The sequence below is a fragment of the Sinocyclocheilus rhinocerous genome, unplaced genomic scaffold (assembly GCF_001515625.1).
Source record: "Sinocyclocheilus rhinocerous isolate Xijiao unplaced genomic scaffold, SAMN03320098_v1.1 scaffold1390, whole genome shotgun sequence".
In the NCBI taxonomy this organism is placed as follows: domain Eukaryota; kingdom Metazoa; phylum Chordata; class Actinopteri; order Cypriniformes; family Cyprinidae; genus Sinocyclocheilus; species Sinocyclocheilus rhinocerous.
In genome coordinates, this window is record NW_015665627.1 from 762,749 (window position 1) to 778,018 (window position 15,270).

The 15,270-nt window shown below is 38.0% G+C and overlaps 3 protein-coding genes across 4 annotated transcripts; 2 read left to right on the top strand and 1 right to left on the bottom strand.

Annotated features, from left to right (window-relative positions):
• The first annotated feature begins 414 nt into the window (after positions 1 to 414).
• LOC107731387 (glycerol-3-phosphate phosphatase-like) lies at positions 415 to 2,176 on the top strand. Its single transcript, XM_016542442.1, has 2 exons — positions 415 to 1,202; positions 1,287 to 2,176. The coding sequence occupies exons 1-2, from the start codon at positions 608 to 610 to the stop codon at positions 1,610 to 1,612; spliced, it is 921 nt and encodes a 306-aa protein (XP_016397928.1). The 5' UTR covers positions 415 to 607; the 3' UTR covers positions 1,613 to 2,176.
• Positions 2,177 to 2,521: 345 nt separating this feature from the next.
• Positions 2,522 to 7,129, top strand: LOC107731433 (BRICHOS domain-containing protein 5-like). Its single transcript, XM_016542512.1, has 6 exons — positions 2,522 to 2,856; positions 3,039 to 3,167; positions 3,546 to 3,680; positions 3,758 to 3,865; positions 5,487 to 5,640; positions 6,754 to 7,129. The coding sequence occupies exons 1-6, from the start codon at positions 2,803 to 2,805 to the stop codon at positions 6,846 to 6,848; spliced, it is 675 nt and encodes a 224-aa protein (XP_016397998.1). The 5' UTR covers positions 2,522 to 2,802; the 3' UTR covers positions 6,849 to 7,129.
• Positions 7,130 to 7,341: 212 nt separating this feature from the next.
• LOC107731432 (target of rapamycin complex subunit lst8) lies at positions 7,342 to 12,746 on the bottom strand. 2 transcript variants are annotated; one of them, XM_016542511.1, is made up of 9 exons: positions 12,622 to 12,746; positions 12,249 to 12,448; positions 11,326 to 11,377; positions 11,049 to 11,211; positions 9,396 to 9,471; positions 9,143 to 9,295; positions 8,889 to 9,013; positions 8,614 to 8,777; positions 7,342 to 7,617 (listed from the first exon to the last, which is right to left on the bottom strand). In XM_016542511.1, the coding sequence occupies exons 2-9, from the start codon at positions 12,375 to 12,377 to the stop codon at positions 7,499 to 7,501; spliced, it is 981 nt and encodes a 326-aa protein (XP_016397997.1). In that variant the 5' UTR covers positions 12,378 to 12,448; positions 12,622 to 12,746; the 3' UTR covers positions 7,342 to 7,498. The 2 variants fall into 2 exon arrangements, with proteins under 2 accessions (XP_016397997.1, XP_016397996.1); XM_016542510.1 differs by having other exon boundaries at positions 12,249 to 12,496.
• Between the last annotated feature and the right edge of the window lie 2,524 nt (positions 12,747 to 15,270).

Below are 15,270 nucleotides of genomic sequence, written 5' to 3' on the forward strand. Positions count from 1 at the left end.
AGCCACTTGTTAAAAACTGCCTTTTTCAAGACAAGTAAAAGCTTTACATAAAATCACAAATAATTATGTATTTTATGTCACAGAATAAGACTTACAAATATCTTGAGCTTGTGTTAACCACAGACCTTATTTCAGGCATTTAACCAAAAACCTATCAACTTCGGGACGATGGAACCGGAAGTGCTAAAATGCTAACTTGTTTCCGGGTTTTGCTCTACAAGAATAAGTCATCCCTTCAACACTATATGAGTAAAATACATGTTTTCCTCACAGCCCCGTTTTCGTTCAAAAATTTTTTTTTAAATGGCGCCTACTTGGACGAAGGTCTACTTCATTCCATTTTATTAGGGTCACTGGCCCTTTAAACCGGTGCGGAAGTGCCTTACTAGTATAAAACGTCACGTACAATGTCAAACGAATGAATCACTTGTACAAGGTAATGTGCCGCAACTAGTAATTTCCAGTTCCATGTCATTCTCTATCTTCTGACATAAGCTTATCTCTGGCTAGTCAGCGGACAATTCGTAGATAGGTTAGGGTTAGGTTATTTTAGGACGGACCGAGGACAAGAAAGAAGATTGCTTTGAGGACGAGAGTAACTTGAAGAATGGCTGCATCTAAATGTACGCAACTGACTGCTGCTCTGAGTAGACAGTTACTGGACTCGGTGGACTGTGTACTATTTGACTGCGACGGCGTAATATGGAGAGGGGACCAAGCCATCCCCGGAGCCCCTGAGGTTATCAGTTCACTGAAGAAAAACGGAAAACGGGTGTTTTTTGTAACAAACAACAGCACGAAAACCCAACAAATGTACGCGGATAAATTAGGCAAGCTCGGTTTCGATGTCACCGCGGACGAGGTGTTCGGGACAGCGTACTGCTCGGCGGTGTACCTCAAAAATGTATGTCAACTCGACGGAAAAGTCTATTTAATTGGGAGCAATGCGATGAGACAGGAGCTCGAGGACGTGGGAATCCGGCCGGTCGGTGTGGGACCTGACCCCGTCTCAGGAGTTCAGAAAGACTGGGCGAATGTTCCTCTCGATAAGGAGGTCCAAGCTGTATTGGTCGGTTTTGATGAACATTTCAGTTACATGAAGCTCAATAGAGCTCTGCAGTACCTTTGTAACCCCGACTGTCAGTTCGTGGGAACTAACACGGACACAAGGCTGCCTCTGGAGGGAGGCAAAGCGGTCCCGGGTAAACAGATATGAATGATATCACAAATATGTATTACCTGAATGGCGTGTTATCACAACGACCTTGTCTTGCGCTTGTCTACAGGGACAGGGTGCCTCCTAAGTGCGGTAGAGACCGCTGCACAACGCCAAGCTCAAGTGGTCGGAAAACCCAGCAACTTCATGTTCGAGTGTGTGGCCAGCCAGTTCGGTCTGGACCCTGAGAGGTGTCTGATGGTCGGAGATAGACTGGACACTGACATCATGCTAGGCTCAAACTGTGGCCTGAAGACCTTGCTGACCCTTACAGGAGTTTCTACTGTAGCAGAAGCCGAGGCAAACCAGAAGAGCGAATGTCCACAACAGCAAAAAATGGTGCCTGACTACTATATAGACAGCATTGCTGATATTTTACCTGCACTACAAGCATAGTCAGTGTTTACTTGGATTTCACCCACTTTAATAGAGAATATTTATCAATATATGGGTACCAGTATTTTAATATTATAGTTAATCTAAATAGGTTTAATGGAAATAGTTCATCTCTACATGTATGCAGTATGATTTACTATGTCATCAAGGCTTCATTTCAAACTGGCCTACTTTTTTAAATAACCCACTATTTTTATTTTAGGTAATATAAGGGCAATACGTTTTTATTTTAGTGTTACTGTTTTTATTTTGTCTAAAAAAAAAAAAAGTAATTTGTATTGTGTTTTCTAGCCAGTAATACTCTGGTGCTACAAAACAAGTGACCCTCTAAATTGTGCTGTTTGTATTTATTTGATCAGAAGTACTTGCTCAATTATGTACTGTTAATTCACTGTACTTGTAACATAAAGAATGAGAGAATATTATGACTATTTTCAATTATATTTTGCATTTAATAGCTTTGTCACTCACTAACTAACCCATAAACCTGGTAGGATTTTACTTCTCGCCATGGTTTGAACAAAGTGTTCATTTTGCGTGACTGAACAAATAAATAAGAATTGTTAATGAAAAGTGTACTACTTTTTCTAAATATTGTACTTAAAAGGGATGAAAATTCTGTGATCATTTACTCACCCTTACATCAATTTAAGCTTACTTTCTTCAGGGCTTCATAAAAGACGATATTTTGAGAAATTATATTTTGAAGACTGTCTGGTTATCAACATTCATCAAAATGTCTTATTTCACTTTCCCCGGAAGAAAGAAGGTCACACAGTTTTGGAATGACATGAGAGTGAGTAAATGATGACACAGTTTTAATTTTGGTGTTCCCTGTAATGAGACTGCACTTCAGTTTTCACACTATAACCACCTCTGAAGTTATTAAAGTCACCTTGGTCAGTCAGCATCCTAAGGGCATGGCCAGTCGATGCCTTAAAAACTGGCTCTGCGACGAAAAGCCCTGTCCACAGTGCCGATCTACCTGTCCCCTTTGTCTATTGTCTGGTATGGGGTAGTCAGCCAGTGGGTTGGACTACCTGGTGTGAGGCAAGAGGTGGGGGGCAGAGGATGGCAGAAGGAGTTAGACACCTATACTGCAGGCACCGCTGGTCAGTCTCAGTCATGAACATTGCCTTACACAGAAAGAAGTAAGACAGGTACTGTGAGGAGAAGCAAAACAGGGCAGAATGTTGAGGTGCTGGAAGCATTCAGAAGCCAATCTGGAGGACCCACAGAACATGGTGAGAGTTCATTGCTGTTTTCCATTAGCAGTACACATACTTTAGATTATTGCAGAAATATGTCAGTTTGTGTTTTGCTTAGCTGTGTTTTATGGCTTGCTTACAATCCATAAATATTCTTTAATGTGAATGTGCCTTAAATGTAACTCGGAGGGAGATGGTTGTGTGTTTGGATTTTCTAGCACTGCGGTCCCATGAGCTCCTCCAGGGTTCCTCACAAAGTTCTCTGGGGCAGTATTGCTGCCATGCTGCTCATTGTTATCATCGCTCTCGGTGTGGCCGCATATCTAGGGCTAGAGCACAAGACACAAGTAAGAGTCCAGGCATTTCGTATTTTCAAGCATTTTTAAGGCAAGACACCGGTAAAACCATTGTTTTTTCTGCCCATGCACTGGCCAGTTTGGGATTTTGTTTTTTTTTTGCTTTTATAGCTTGTCTTCTCTCATACTAGTGGAAAGAAAATTTCCAAAAGTTTCCTCATGGACTGAGTCAGAAATCTTCATTTCAGTAGCACTTACATACACCAGACTTTCCTGTTTCATTCCTATCTATATTCCTAAGTGTTTTACAGAGGGGTTTGCTCTTAATGTACTGTGATTAATCAACAGGGAAAGTATTCTGATATTGTATCACCTGTGGTGTCTTGCTTTAAACGTTTGCACTGAAAATGAAACTTCTGCGCATTGCAGGTTGTCAGAATTCCCGATCACATGGGTGACTTGATCAATCAGTCGGCTTTGATTGACAAGCACAACAGTGTAGTGACCTACTCTGTGACTTCCCATATCAACCACACCTCCATAGTGCTTTTTGACATGAGACACGTAAGGCCCTTTCCTTTCTCTACGGATTAGGATTTTCCTCTAAAGCTCAGTTACATTTCTCTATCACTCTCCCTCAGGGGTTGGTATGCTATAAACCTGACAACCACGACAGCTGCTTTCTTCGCCGGATGGAAAGTTTGGATTACGAGAATGTGCAATCTCAACTGAACAAGTCAGAGCAACGGGTAAAGGATTTCTGCTTGTTGAGTCTCCTATTTTTTGTATTGGACCAGAAGATCAGATGGTGTGATTATGGAAAACTAATCTTACAATATTACATTATATTAAATATATACACTACACTCTTAAAAATAAAGGTTCCAAAAGGTTTTTTTCATGCAGTCATGCCATGTCAGAATCTTGGGTTCCTCAAAGAACATTTCTTAAAAGAACCATTTATTTTCTTAGTGTGAAGAACATTTTAAGTGTCTAAAGCACCCTTTTCCATTATAAAGAACCTTTTGTCCAGTGGAAAGGTTCCATGGATGTTAAAGGTTCTTCATGGAACTATAGATGCCAGTAAAGAACCTTTATTTCTGAGAGAGTACTATTCAAAAGTTTGGGTCAATAAGATTATTATATTATTATGAAAGAAATTTATATTTTATTCAGCATAGATGCATTAAATTAAACAAAAGTGACAGTAAATAATTTTATAATGTAACAAAAGATTTCTGTTTCAAAGAAATGCTGTTTTAAATGTTTTATTTATCAAAGAATAGGGGAAAAAACAGTATAATGGATTCCACAAAATATTAGGCAATGCTGCTTTTTTAATATTGATAAAGATAAGAAATGTTATCAAATCAGCATATTAGAATGATTCCTGAAGGATCATGTGACACTGGAAAATGAAAACTCACATTTGCCTCACAGGAATAAACTGTCAAGTATCCTATTTTTACCAAATGAATGAGAATTGCTTTGGTGTATTTAACTGGATCTCGTTCTTTTGGACGCAGCAGCTTTTTGAGACCTTATGTACCTAAAACATAAAGGTGGCTGGCAAATTGACTCACACTTGAACGTGGCACCACCCCAGTGCTCTTAGGTAGATTAGAGAGCTCTTTTGGCTGCTTTCTCCTCCGTGACTCCAGAAAGGGAGTAATGGACCGCACCAGCTCAGGAGGGCTTTAGTGTAGCCGAGTCCGAATTCCACAGACCATCTGATCCACCTTGGCTGGATCGCATTACAGGATGGGACCACAGGGTGCACAATGGCCACTCTGTTGGCTTTTTCCTCTTATAAGTCACTACTGGAAAGACAGAGCTCCCTTCCGCAAATAGAGCAGAGACCTGTGTTGGACACACTTCTCTCAGCACTTAACAAGTTGATTCATGCGCTGGGTTATGATCTGTGCAGAGCGGGATGGGTTGATGAACCGATAAGTATCGCTGACCACTTAAAATCTTGGTCTCAGTTGAGATTTTTGCATCATTGCGTTTGATTAAAGCCATTAGAAAAGTTTTTGGAAACTCAATCCGTGGTCAATTGCCTTTTGAACAAGATTTCCAATTTTTGGTGCACAATGAGCTATTGAGAAGCATAAACTGCCAGTCGCAGGCTCACTCAAGCATTACTCTGCTTTAACAAGTGTCTATCTGATCTCTCAGAGGAGTAAGTGGTGTAATTACAAATGCCTTTTGTTCTAGAGGAAACACTTAAACCCCTCAAGACACAATTATACGATCGGGAGTTATACAGAGTATGCGTTCACACAGGAATAATACAGTGAGTCTGTATCACACCATTAGAGGATAATTTACTCGGCGATGATACACAGTGATATGTGATGATTCTCACAGGTTCGTCAGGTCTGGGTGGTGGGAAATCAGACTGAAAAACACACCGAGTTTTTGGGAGTGCTGTCCAGCAGTCGTGTGGAAGCTTCCACCCTTCAAGAACCTCTTCAGTCCCTCTGTCAGCAGGCCTCTGTGTACTGGACTAGAAGATCTGATGGTAAGAGTATGTCAGTATTACAGTATTACATTCTGTTACACTAAACTGATCAAAAGTGAAAGTAAAGACATTTATAATGTTACAAAAGATTTATATTTAAAATAAATGCTGTCTTTTAAACTTTCTATTCATCACATAATCCTGAAAAAAAACTGTACTTATGTTTTCACAGTAATTAGGCAATTAAGTATTAGGCAGCACAATGTTTTCAATTTTTCTTGAACACCAAATCAGCATATTAGGATGATTTCTGAAGAATCATGACACTGAAGACTGGTGAAAAATGAATGTAAAGGAAACTTTTATCAAAAACTTTTTAAAAAATCTTACCAACCCCAAACTTTTGTAGGAGTTAATATATTTTATATATATATATATATATATATTTTTTTTTTGATTATCACAAAAGACAAGGTTCCCATGACAGGCAGTGTGAAAGGGGCTGATTTTGGAGGTTTTAAAAGCAGAAACTTACGGCATATTATTTTAGGCATTTAAACACAGTTCACAGTTCTTCTGTTACAACTTTGATATTATTTAATACATAAAGATTTTAATGTTTAAGTTTAAGTTTTGCATTACAATTAAGTTGTAAGATTAAGATTTGTTAAGTTGAAATTTTGGATAGTTTTACACTGAAATCATGTTAAATTGCATTTAGTTTATACGGTATCTTGTTGCTATACTACGGAGTAATTTAACATTGACAAATTGGCCTCATTCATGTCTACTGTAAGTGCCTCACTTTTTTTTAAAGAAGGAAAATAAGTTTTGTGCTAATCAATATAATGCCAAAAATGCTGTATTGAGCTAAAATTGTACTGAACCCAGAATATTCCTTTAAATAAATGTTTAAACATTGCATGAATTTATTTTTGTGACAAGGGAATGTACAGGAAGCATTGCATAACAAGCCAAGAACATGCCGAGTTGCTCTTTAAAGAGCAGTGTGCTAGAAACCTAATCCAATAGTGCAGTGAGATGGAGTTGTGACCTTTTTTAGAGTTGCAACCAGCAGAGCATGAACGAGGAACAGGACATTGATTATGATTGTCATCGGCAAATCCAAAGAAATAAGAACCTTGAGATTTCTTTCCTTTCTTTTTCCTGAAGGTCCCGGGAAACAAAGACTTATTTATTTCTGCATTGACATCTGCTTTCCCAGCAACATTTGTGTTTCTGTGTGCTTCTACTACTTGCCAGAGTGACATTCCACTGACGGTGTACCAGCACACGCCAGGGAAACAAACAAATGCGTTCACATCAATAAAAGCATCTGGAGAGGCTACACAAATGCCATATTTAATCTGGCAATGAAGGCGGAACCATCTTGTGATTATCTGCTAAATCCTTATCTTCATCCTCTCTTGTATTTAGCCCCATCTTTCCAGTGGCGTTTGAACATGACTTGGCTCTAAAGCTCACTCCAGCTCGTATCTCTTGTAACCTGATGCAGAAGAGTAATGGGAAACACTGCTGGTCAACAATAAAGCACCATTGTGTCCAAACATTCATATATTTGAATGAGTATTTAATTCAAGAATGGAATAAATTCAGTGATGTCTAGATAATAATCAAAAGCTAAATACAAGTTACCATAACGTTTATTGACAAAACTTGTGTGTGCATACAAAAACTGAGTACATGTATCCTAACATTGAATTTGCTACGATAAGGATGCAACATCTAGACAGTTTTTTGATCAGTCACCATCATCATAACCATTAAGCCAAACCATAAACTTTGATTTTTGCATATGTATGCAGTCCATTGAATACCACGAGCATGGATATGAGATGCAAATGTCAGGTGTTGTGACCGCTATGGCTGTCACAGCAGAATGAGCTTCTTCTGCATACTATCCAAGCACACTGTCATTGAAGGCCAAACACACCACGGCCTTCTGATGGCCGCTGTACTCCCGTTTGATCTCTCCGGTCTCCACACACCACAGACGTGCAAGGTTATCTGAGGAGGCTGAAAATCAGTTGAAAAATACATAAATAAACATTTAAACAGGAATTCTTCACAAGATTCTACTGATAGCAACATGACAGGGACTGATGCTCGATCATCACAAAAGGATGTTATTGATGCTCAAGCAGATTCAGACCCATTTAATGTCTTTTACTACTATTTACTAGCATTTTAATTAATAATTTGATGCAATGCACTTACAAACATGTAGTTTTATTTTAAAAAATACCTGCAAGTAACTAAATCTGTAATATCTGTAGAAACATCTGTAATTACAAAGCCATTACCCTCCTTTAAACCTAAACGTAGCACAAAAGTTTATTTTACAGTACGTGTACTTACTGTACAGTGTACTTATTCAAGAAAGTACTGAGTAATATAAGTAACTACATGGATAGATTAGGTTTTGGGGTAGGTTCAAGCCAGGGTTACTACCTAGTTATTACCCAGTTACTGTAAGTACTACAATGAACAGGACTGTAAAAGTTATATGTATCCTACCTCAATAGCAGCAAAAGTGTTTTGCAATACAACATGAACAATAAGTACATTGTACCATTATTTTTGACAGGATACAGAGTAGTAAAAGGGATAGTTCGCCCAACAATGAAAATTCTGTCATCATTTACTCACCCATGAGTTTCTTTCTTTTATTGAACACGAAAAACGATAGTTTGAAAAATATTGGTAATCAAACAGTCGATGGTAGACATTGATTTCAATAGTATTTTTTTTCCATATTATGGAAGTCAATGGCTGCCATCAACTGTTTGGTTACCAATATTCTTCAAAATATCTTCTTCTGTAGTCAACAGAAGAAAGAAACTCGTACAGGGTTGGAACAACTTGAGGGTGATTAAATGATTACAGAATTTTCACTTTCGGGGTGAAGACACCTCATATAAAGTGGGACCAAAGATTCTGTAATGGTCATGTAAACTTATGATCTTCTCATATTAGTAAAACATTTGAACTGTGAATGTTGTGTATGTTCACCTGTAACTATGTATTGTGAATCTCCAGAGAAGGCACAATCCCACATCCAGCCTCGGGACGTCTCTCCTGGGTTGTTACTCTTTATACTCAACTCTGTCATCAGAGAGAAGTTGGAGGTTCTCCAGATTTTACAGGTCTGGTCAGCAGAGCATGTGGCCAACAATCTAGCAAAGAGTTGAAAAAAAAAAATTGATGCACTGATTTGTATAATAACTGTAAAAGATTTTCACTGATCTCTCCCTGTTCCTCAGTTTAGCTTTTTGTAAGACACTTACGTGGAGTCTGGGCTGAATTTGCAGCGTAATGAGTAGCGTTTGTGGGCAGGGATCTTGGTCTTGGGTATCAGTTGTGTCACCTCATCGCCGATTCCTCCAGCCAAATTCCACACATAACAGTTGCCCTACAGTCAAAAACAAATGAACTATATTTGATTCTGATACAATATGAATATATGCAGTACACATTAGCACAACCTCATTAGCAGTGTGAAATATTGAACGTTGTTTAATGATTGTTATTGGTTACTGACCGAGCTGTTGACTGCAGCCATATAACTGGCATCAGGATCGATATGGACTGAATTGACGGACACATCTGGCTCTGGTATGAGCTGTTCATTGTGGTCTGTTTTCAAATCCCAGATATGGATAACACCACTTTGGTCCCCAACAATTAATTCAGCCTACAGCAAATACATTCAGAAAAAAAATATATACTTTTTTTTGTTGATTGGTTTGCTTGTGAGCAGGAGTAGCAGATAATACAAATATTATCCAACTGACCTGATTGGGATGAAGACACACACAATTAATAGGTGCATTGACTTGAAATATTCTTTGGCACTGTAGATTCCTTGACCTGAATGAAAACAGTACTTTAAAGGGGTCATAGGATTCCCATTTTCCACAAGTTGATATGATTCTTTAGGGTCTTAATGAAAAGTCTGTAACATAGTTTGGTTAAAATTTCTCAATGGTAGTGTAAAAAAACACCTTTTTTACCCTGTCAAAAACCGCTCTTTTCAGAGCATGCGGTTTTGTAGCATTTTCCTTTAAATGTTAATGAGCTCTGCTGACCCCGCCCCTCTCTTCCGAGCCGCTCTCAGGGAGACTGTTTACTTTAGCCGCATTCATCATGAAACTTGCTAATTAGCACATTATTAGGAAAGGCGATTTGCAAAGATTCATTTAAAAAACCTTACACTCACTTCTGTAGGTGAAGCTGGATCACGAATGATTCGCGCGAACATAGATGCATGCAGGTAGATCGGGGGCACATTCTCTTCAAAAACAAACTGCGTCTTCAGCGGCTCAGATTTCGGGAGTAAATGACGACTGCTATGTTCATTATTACATTTATTACAAGAACACCTCAATCGCTTAGGAGTCATTCTTGTCTACATCTGCTCCAGTGGTGAAACAATGGCGGACTGATGACAGCTCACTCAGGGCGGGTCTAAGGTAAGACACCAGTCCAGTCTGTGCTGAAACACTACTGTCAATCAAACTATCATGGGAGGGCCTGTTTTTGTGACGTCACACAGACAGGCATCTGAGATCGGCTCGATTTGAGAAAGGGGTAAAGATCAGTGTTGCCAACTTGACGACTTTGACGCTAGATTTAGCGACTTTTCCGACCCCTTTAGCGACTTTTTTCCAAAAAAGCGCCTAGCGGCAAATCTAGCAACTTCTTGGACAAACCTTATTTAGTTTCTGAGACTCACGGGTACTGCCGCACAAGCGTGAGGTCTCTCTTTCCCAGTGCGCACACACCTCTCTCTGCGTCTGATCTGTTTAGCGAGCGGCTGAGGAGCAGCACTTTCAGTTAAAAAGATATTCTGTCACTTTAACTATATTTTACATGCAAATATAGCCAAAATCACAGCACAGCCATTGTCTTTATCTTATGTGTATTTGATTTCATTGGACAACTGATTATGAATCAGGATTTTTGTGCAGATTAACATCTAAGGGAGAGCTGGTTATGTAGTCTTAATGGGCTGCGTTTCAGTCACTATTTCATATTCATCCCGTTGTCTGACAACAGAAACAGAAAAATATATCAGTGAAAACCGTTTTATTGAGAATTTGGCTGCATTAAAATACAGTTTGTGAGCACAGGCAAACAAATGTAAAAGGTATGACACAATGAGGTTGTGAATATGCTAATTAACGTATGACGTCATCTAGCGACTTTTCAAGGTGGCTTTAGCTACTTTCAGTTGAAAGAAGTTGGCAACACTGGTAAAGATTTGAGCAGATTAAAAAAAAAAACACTGGGTGGATTTTTATCATTGTAGGTTGGTTGTGTACACACACTGCCAACACACATTTCAGTTCAAACAACTTGTAAAAGTGCATGTTAGCAGCCTATGACCCCTTCAAGGAACACATCTATAAACAGCCTTTCTACTCACAGCAGACAACATTCATTACCTCAGGTCCCAGATGCGAGCCATGCAGTCTTCTCCACCCGTGTACATCCACCGCCCATCCTCATGGAAGCCAACGGACGTGATGTTCTTGCTGACACCGTCGTAATTGATCACAGGGTTTGGATTATTTGAGTTTAAGTCATACATGCGTATGTGTTGATAACCTGAAATGCAAGAAAAAAAGTACAGTGTGAAAACTATACAGTCAAGAGATGAAAGAAAAATACTGCTTGCATCATTTATAGCTTTATACATAATGAGGCACATGCTGAACTTACCAGCAGCAGCAATCATGCTCCTATCAGGTGTCACTTCAAGGGAATTTACCTGCTGGTGTTTGAGTTAAGCATCTTTAAGGTATTTTTTGCACCTAAATAAACTCACTAATCCTACTGTACAGGATGTACCAGCAGTTCCTTGTGAAAAAAAGTACACTTTAGAAAAGAGTCCTTATTATGAAGATCATATACTTCAAAAAATGTTGCTTGCAATTAAATGAAAATGTTTTATTTTTAATGTAAATGGAATGCAATTAGTTAAACTTAAGTGTGCCTTTTGACCCACTTAGGTAGGACTTCAGTACATTTTTAAATGTAATTTCATAGAGTAATTACTTCTATTGTCTTTGAAATATGGTTAAAGTGTATTGCGTATTGCTAAATGTATTTACAACCATTCATGGTAACACAAATATATTTTTATGTAATTTCTACTAAAACCTGTATGTCATGTATTTAAATATATGTGTAATTACACATTTGTAACAATGAAGTTGCATTATATTTAAAGTTTAGTTAAAATTATGATCAGGTATTTTAACATGTGCTTTAGTGTCATAGTCATAACATCAAAATAAGTGTACTTTTTAAAAGCATGACAAAATATTATTAAATTATTACATAATGATTTAAAATGTACTTTAAACTAAAATTAAGTGTTACCAAAACTTCTAAACTGGCATTATTACAAAATGCACTTTTTGATAGTGTGTTAAAAAAAATTGAAAATCTTGAAAGTATACTTAAATTGCTTTTTATTTCTGTAATATTACATTATCTGCAGGTACATTTTTAAAAAATACTTTTAAGATTTGAAATACACTACAAGTGTAGATTCAGTTCAGTTAGAGCACTTCTTTTTCACAGGGGGTAAAGGTCACGCTATGTATCTGCGAGGCAAAGCTCTTGCTCGTGAAGGATACAGAGTCCTGGTGCTGGACGGTTCTCGTGCAGATGCCACTGTGAGCCTGCCAGAACCTGACGGTATGATCATATCCAGCGGTGGCGAGTATCACCGGATCACTGCCGACGGTGCCTTGATTCACATTCATGATGAACTCAATGCAGAAGCAGAACTAATGACAGCTTCACAGGAGAATTTCCAGATTCGTTTTAGCTGTGGCTGTTGAGCACTTCATGAATACCTTGATGCGTTTTTATGTACGTGTTTCTGTAAATCGGTTATGTTGGCAACAAGATCAGAGAATAAAACTTGTGAAAGCTTGCCATTAATGTTTTAGCGTGCTAAAATGGACAAGCTTGATAAAATAATTTAACGTAAATCAATGTTCTTACCTGATGGCGAAGATTGCCTTAGAAATCCGATTAGATTCATGTAAAACTATGATCTCAACTACGAATTGAGCATTATTTACAGAAACGTCAAACCTAAGCAGTGCTCCTTCCAAAACCGTCCGCACAGAAACAATTCTTGAATAAAAGGTTCCGTATGGGATCAATTTTCCGCCAGAAGTATTGCAGTCACGGATAAAAATAATAATAAGCGTGAAACCAAAATTTAAAAACGCAAGTAAAAATATATTGCACAAAATGTCAAAATGAAAGTAAAATTTTTAGAATTGCAAACAATGATCACGGATGGAAAAATTATATGCGTAAATCAAAAATGTAATAATGCATAAAAAAAAAAAAAACAATAAGCATGAATCAAAACTTTAAACACATTTAAAAACATATTGCACAAATCTGAAATATTAATGCAAAATTATTCGACTTGCACACAAAATCATGTTTTCCTTTGTTATATTTCTCTGTTTTTGTGCTCTCAGACATTTTCTGCTCATATTTTTATTTTTTGTATGCTTATGCTGTTTTCCACTTCGCTCGTTTCCACGTTCTGCGCTTGTTTTTCCAAATGTTGCCATTAGAGTTTCATGTAAATCAGGGCGGGCTTAAACGTCATCATTGGTCCACTAGTTCTAGGGTGCGTCTCAATCAGCTCCCTAGTTCAGTAGTCAGGGCACTGATCAGGGAGTCGGACATTTTAATGGCTGTCTCAATCGCGAAATCCTTCCAGTGCACTGGAACGTACGCTCCCTGAAAAATCCCACAATGCGCTGCAAAAACCAGGGAGCATTCTCACTATGCTTCCTTACCGGAAATTATGTCACATTTCTGAAGCGCAAAACATAAACCACACGAGCCAACTCGATAAATATAATGACACGTGATAGAAGATTTAAAAAGACATACCCTTTTTTAAGTATATTTAAGCATAAACACACATCACTAGTCAGGTAATGAACGCATCTAGTTAACATTTATAATTAAAATTTGGCTAAAATGTTGTAAGAACCTGTTGTGTTTAAAGAGAATAAAAACAGAGATTGGTCCTGCCTGTTGTTGATTATTTCCAGCGGTGACGTTCTACAATGTTGTTGGCGTTGTATGTAGTCATGTCGCCGGAAATTGAGTAATCACTGTCCCGCTGTGCAGTGAGCCAGGGTACTTACCAGTGACTGGATTCGTGTACACGATATACTGATTCAGGAGCTGATTGAGATGCACCCCTAGATTGACAGCTCCTCCATTTTTCCTGAATATCAGCTCTATTGCAAATGTTTATTGAACTGCAGTATAAAATCAATGTAACAAGAAGTACATTTTGAGTGAGTTTTAAACAATATTCTAACTATTTTCTCATTTTACTCTATTTCGACGAAGACTCCAAACAAAGCCACAGCAGAACAGTAGCTGGGTTTCCATCACCCTGCTTTTATGCGCATTTTGAAGTATGGTATCAGAATCAAGTTATGGAAACGCTGAATTTCGAATAAAAATGCCTTAATTCGCAAAAAAGTTTTTACGCTCGCTTGAGGTGGTTTTTGACTTGTGCAAAAAAGGGTTAATGCGAATAATGGGAGATGGAAATGCATTTTGCTAATAAATTCCTCCAAGCGCATCAAAAAAAGTCATGTGACTTTGCGCTATGGGACGGCAAATTCTGACTAACCAGCGGACCGATCTCATTCACAGCATCTGAAATGTTGTTATGGTAATTCGGAAATGCCTGAACAAAGTCTGTCATCAAAGTCTGTCTGTATAATTGCCTCCCAGAACTGTTAAACGACTGCGTTCCCAAACAGCAGCATCCACCTCCGAAAGCAATAACCGCATTCATTGTGTTTCGTCTGCTCGTTCTGAGGTGCATGTAATTTATTATATAGGAAAATTATTATATTCAGTAGCTTCTCCTACTTTTCTTAGTGATGTATAGTGCCAGTTTATCAGGAAGTGACGAAATTCGCAACTTTGGATGGAAACCCGGCTATTGTCCTCTATATATGTCCTATATGTCCTCTTTGTGCAATATGATTTTAAATGTTTAGTTTTGATTCATGCTTATTTTTTTTAAATGCTTTAAATGCTTTTTGATTTATGCTTATTATTTTTGGATCTGTGACCATTGCTTGTTATTCTGCTTTCATTTTTTAATTCTGTGCAATATATTTTTACTTGCGTTTTTAAATTTTGGTTTCTTGCTTATTTTTTTTTATCCATGACTGCAATACTTTTGGCGGAAAATTGATCCCATAATTCCAAGGCAGTACAGTGTTCAATATTCATTGTTTTTATTTGTTAAAGCAGTTAAGAAAAATCCGTTTTAAACAAACATACATAGATACACCAAGTTAATTCGTTTACAGAGATCAATTACAATACAATGAGATCAAATGGGACATTGGAACGAAATGTCAAAAATATATAATTAGTCATAACGTATGCATTTGAACCAAAGTGAATTTAATACACAAGTAGGCCTACATTTTATTTGTTTTCAAATGAGGAACCATGCTGTTTGGTTGCTGTGTTGCAAAACAGCATCAAGCCACAAAGGAGGCAAGGTTTTGCTTCACTTCAACGGGGTCAGCGAGTGCACATGACAAAATGCTTGCCCTCATTCCACTTCTGCTTCTAGCATAT

Excerpts from the sequence above, each read along its gene's own strand:
- LOC107731387 (XM_016542442.1), top strand. The coding sequence starts at position 608 with ATGGCTGCATCTAAATGTACGCAACTGACTGCTGCTCTGAGTAGACAG. Across the intron at positions 1,203-1,286 it reads GGGAGGCAAAGCGGTCCCGG|GGACAGGGTGCCTCCTAAGT; the intron begins GTAAACAGATAT and ends GCTTGTCTACAG.
- LOC107731433 (XM_016542512.1), top strand. The coding sequence starts at position 2,803 with ATGTTGAGGTGCTGGAAGCATTCAGAAGCCAATCTGGAGGACCCACAG. Across the intron at positions 2,857-3,038 it reads TGGAGGACCCACAGAACATG|CACTGCGGTCCCATGAGCTC; the intron begins GTGAGAGTTCAT and ends TGGATTTTCTAG. Across the intron at positions 3,681-3,757 it reads TGCTTTTTGACATGAGACAC|GGGTTGGTATGCTATAAACC; the intron begins GTAAGGCCCTTT and ends ACTCTCCCTCAG.
- LOC107731432 (XM_016542511.1), bottom strand. The coding sequence starts at position 12,377 with ATGAATGTGAATCAAGGCACCGTCGGCAGTGATCCGGTGATACTCGCC. Across the intron at positions 9,472-11,048 it reads GCTCGCATCTGGGACCTGAG|GTCAAGGAATCTACAGTGCC; the intron begins GTAATGAATGTT and ends GTTTTCATTCAG. Across the intron at positions 7,618-8,613 it reads TTCACAATACATAGTTACAG|CCTCCTCAGATAACCTTGCA; the intron begins GTGAACATACAC and ends ACTGATTTTCAG.